The sequence below is a fragment of the Sinocyclocheilus grahami genome, unplaced genomic scaffold (assembly GCF_001515645.1).
Source record: "Sinocyclocheilus grahami isolate Dianchi unplaced genomic scaffold, SAMN03320097.WGS_v1.1 scaffold6840.1, whole genome shotgun sequence".
NCBI classification, from domain to species: domain Eukaryota; kingdom Metazoa; phylum Chordata; class Actinopteri; order Cypriniformes; family Cyprinidae; genus Sinocyclocheilus; species Sinocyclocheilus grahami.
The window spans coordinates 2,272-5,098 of NW_015511098.1; the positions used below are offsets into that span (position 1 = coordinate 2,272).

The 2,827-nt window shown below is 31.8% G+C and overlaps 1 protein-coding gene across 1 annotated transcript; it reads left to right on the plus strand.

Moving 5' to 3' along the window:
- Nucleotides 1-399: 399 nt before the first annotated feature.
- Nucleotides 400-1,677, plus strand: LOC107577675 (uncharacterized). The gene is made up of 5 exons (XM_016263723.1): nt 400-426; nt 569-892; nt 1,048-1,176; nt 1,367-1,485; nt 1,585-1,677. The coding sequence occupies exons 1-5, from the start codon at nt 402-404 to the stop codon at nt 1,675-1,677; spliced, it is 690 nt and encodes a 229-aa protein (XP_016119209.1). The 5' UTR covers nt 400-401.
- Nucleotides 1,678-2,827: the final 1,150 nt, after the last annotated feature.

The following is a 2,827-nucleotide window of genomic DNA, read 5'->3' on the forward strand; positions in this document are numbered from 1 at the left end:
GGGGTGACATGTGAAAGTCTGAAAGTCTGTGTAGTGAGAGAGTCACTAAAATGGAAGAGCGACCTCTGGTGGCAATTGGACGGAAGTCCATGAACCAGATTCGTGACACAGACACTTGTCGTGGCGCTGTTTATTGGGTGAGGGTAGGGGATAAAATGGCTAATTTTGGTTATTGAGATTAAATATGACTGAAAAACAATGGCTTTAAAACACAATAAAAACATGCTTGACTTAACAAAGTTGATGTTGGGCATTAGGTGTTCAAAAACGTGTGTACAGTGTGGTCAGAGCAAACTTGACTTCCTCTGATGTGGGAGAAGTTTTTCTCTCTCTTTGCTTCAGAGCTGCTGTGTAATGAACAAGGTTTCATTATATTTAGCTGTTTTATTCACTGCAACAACATGAAGATCCTTCAGCTTCAGCTCTGTGAGTTCATTACTTGTTATGTATATATTTGCATATGCTTTGTCATAAATTGTTTTAATTTGTTTTAATTTATTTTATAGGTTCACAGTGTTTTGAAGCAGATATTCTAAATCATATTGTTTATTTAATTGTTGTATTTCAGATGTATTAATCTGTTGTCAGTATGCAGTGGCAGATCTACTAACTGATCTGGGATCAAATGTGAGCATAAACTGTGATCTTGATGAAAATGATGTTTATTGGATTTTACTGAAACCAGCAGATACTCCAACAGTCATTCTACAAACTTTCTCAACTCAAACACCACCTTTTTACCCCAATAAAGCATTCAGAAAGAAATATTCAGTGCAGTTTAAACATCGTCTGGTTATTAATAATGTGACTGCTGATGAATTAGGAGTTTATTACTGTATGAACACAGAAACACCTCCAAAACTCAGCAATAGCACCAGAATATACTTCAATGGTGAGTTCATTTTCTTCTTCAGTGATTAAAACATACTGATGATCACATATATTTTTTAGATACTTATGAAAAACATAAGTATATAATATTTTACAAAATCACAGACATTGCGCAAACACTGTTACTTTAACAGACTGTGGAAACTTTCATTACAGAATCAACTCAACTAACTGAGTGTCACAATCATACAGTTTATGAGTTTATTGATCAGAATCAAACACAATGGCAGATTATTAGCATCATATCTGCTCTGATGAACGGACTTCTGATTATTGTGCTGATCGGTGAGTTATTTTCAGACATCTGTAAAAATATTAATATAAAGTTTTTTATTAATTAAAGTAAAAGTTAAATCAGTCAATGTAAAATTTTGGCTAGCATTTTTATTTGGACATTTTTGTAAAAATGTATACATCATAAGGAAGCAGTATACAACGTTTAGTGAAACTGACTAAATCACTGTTCCTTTTACAGGACTATTAAAAGTTTTTGTATTTGGGAACAGAAGGTCTACAGATCGATCACAACAACTCAGTGCTGATCTACAGCAGACACAAGTTGCAGAACAGCATCAGGATCCACAGCAATTACAGGTAAATTATGTGAAACATAGTATCTTGTATAACATTTATTTTGCTTCAGAGACAACTGCTTCTGAAATGCTACATTTGTTGTCCTCATTTCTCTTTCAGTACGCTGAGGTGGATTTTTCCAAGCTCCGTAGAAATATTCGGTCGAGCCAAATCAACAGCACATATGCTGCTCTACAGCTGCCAAAATCATAAACACGTCTATCAGTCATACTCTTTTTCTACTTTCTTTATGTTAATATAAATCTGAAATGTCTAATCACATGCTATTTGGTAGACAGATTTAACCAGCAAAACATTAACCAGTCTGTTTTCAAAGTGGGTTTATGAAAAAGAAACAAAAGTTGTAAATAAGCTTTTTTATTATTAATTTAAAATATTTTATTTGATTGAATGTGATAAAATGTATAATATTACTGCTTCATTTTGGGAAAAGGTGCAAAAGTTTGGAAGTCGTGATATATATATATATATATATATATATATATACACATTATTACTACATATATATACATTTATATATACATATACTGCCGTTCCAGACCTCTGTGTAACTGAGCTTTTCATTTGATGTTTTTTTTTCTCCCCGCTTTCTTTTTATTGCACGTAATGGAAAGGAGCGGGTTGATGTTTCATTTGTTGTATGGATCTATACCACCAACAACTATATATATATATATATATATATATATATACCCATTATTACTACATATATCTACATTTATCTATACATATATATATATATATATATATATATATATACGTATATGCACGTGTATTCTTCTTAATAGAACATTTTCTAATGAATATTTTACTTTTATTTAAAAAAAAATTCACAGTTTAAATGTTGTATGAATGTCAGAATATTACACATGAAAAATACATAGTGGCCTTTGTATTTTAATGGGCTCCCGCAAAGGAAATCATTATATTTGGGGGTTGTTGTAATGTAACCCCTGCTTCAAAATTAAATGTGTGTTTAAGAACGTTTTGTTTACTAGTTGGTCTACTTCTTTTTCTTTTCTCAACTGGAAGACCATTATTTTGCAATAGCTGAGTCTTTAAAAAAAACTGGTTGAAACATCTGTTAGCAATTGTTGACGTGAGTATATCTTTTTCTATCTTTGGTCTCTCTGAATATGTTTGACAAAATGGAATGGTCTTAAAAGTGAGAATGTGAACATTACTGTTGTTACTGTTTTTGTGGAGCCTGTTTGGTTGAGTTTCCCATGCTATTTGGTCCCTGAAGAGGTAACAATGTCTGAAAGATTTCCAAATCATTGTAGAACAGAGTGAACTGCTAATATTGTTAAATTGCTTTAATTAATGCCTTTATAAAATCTTT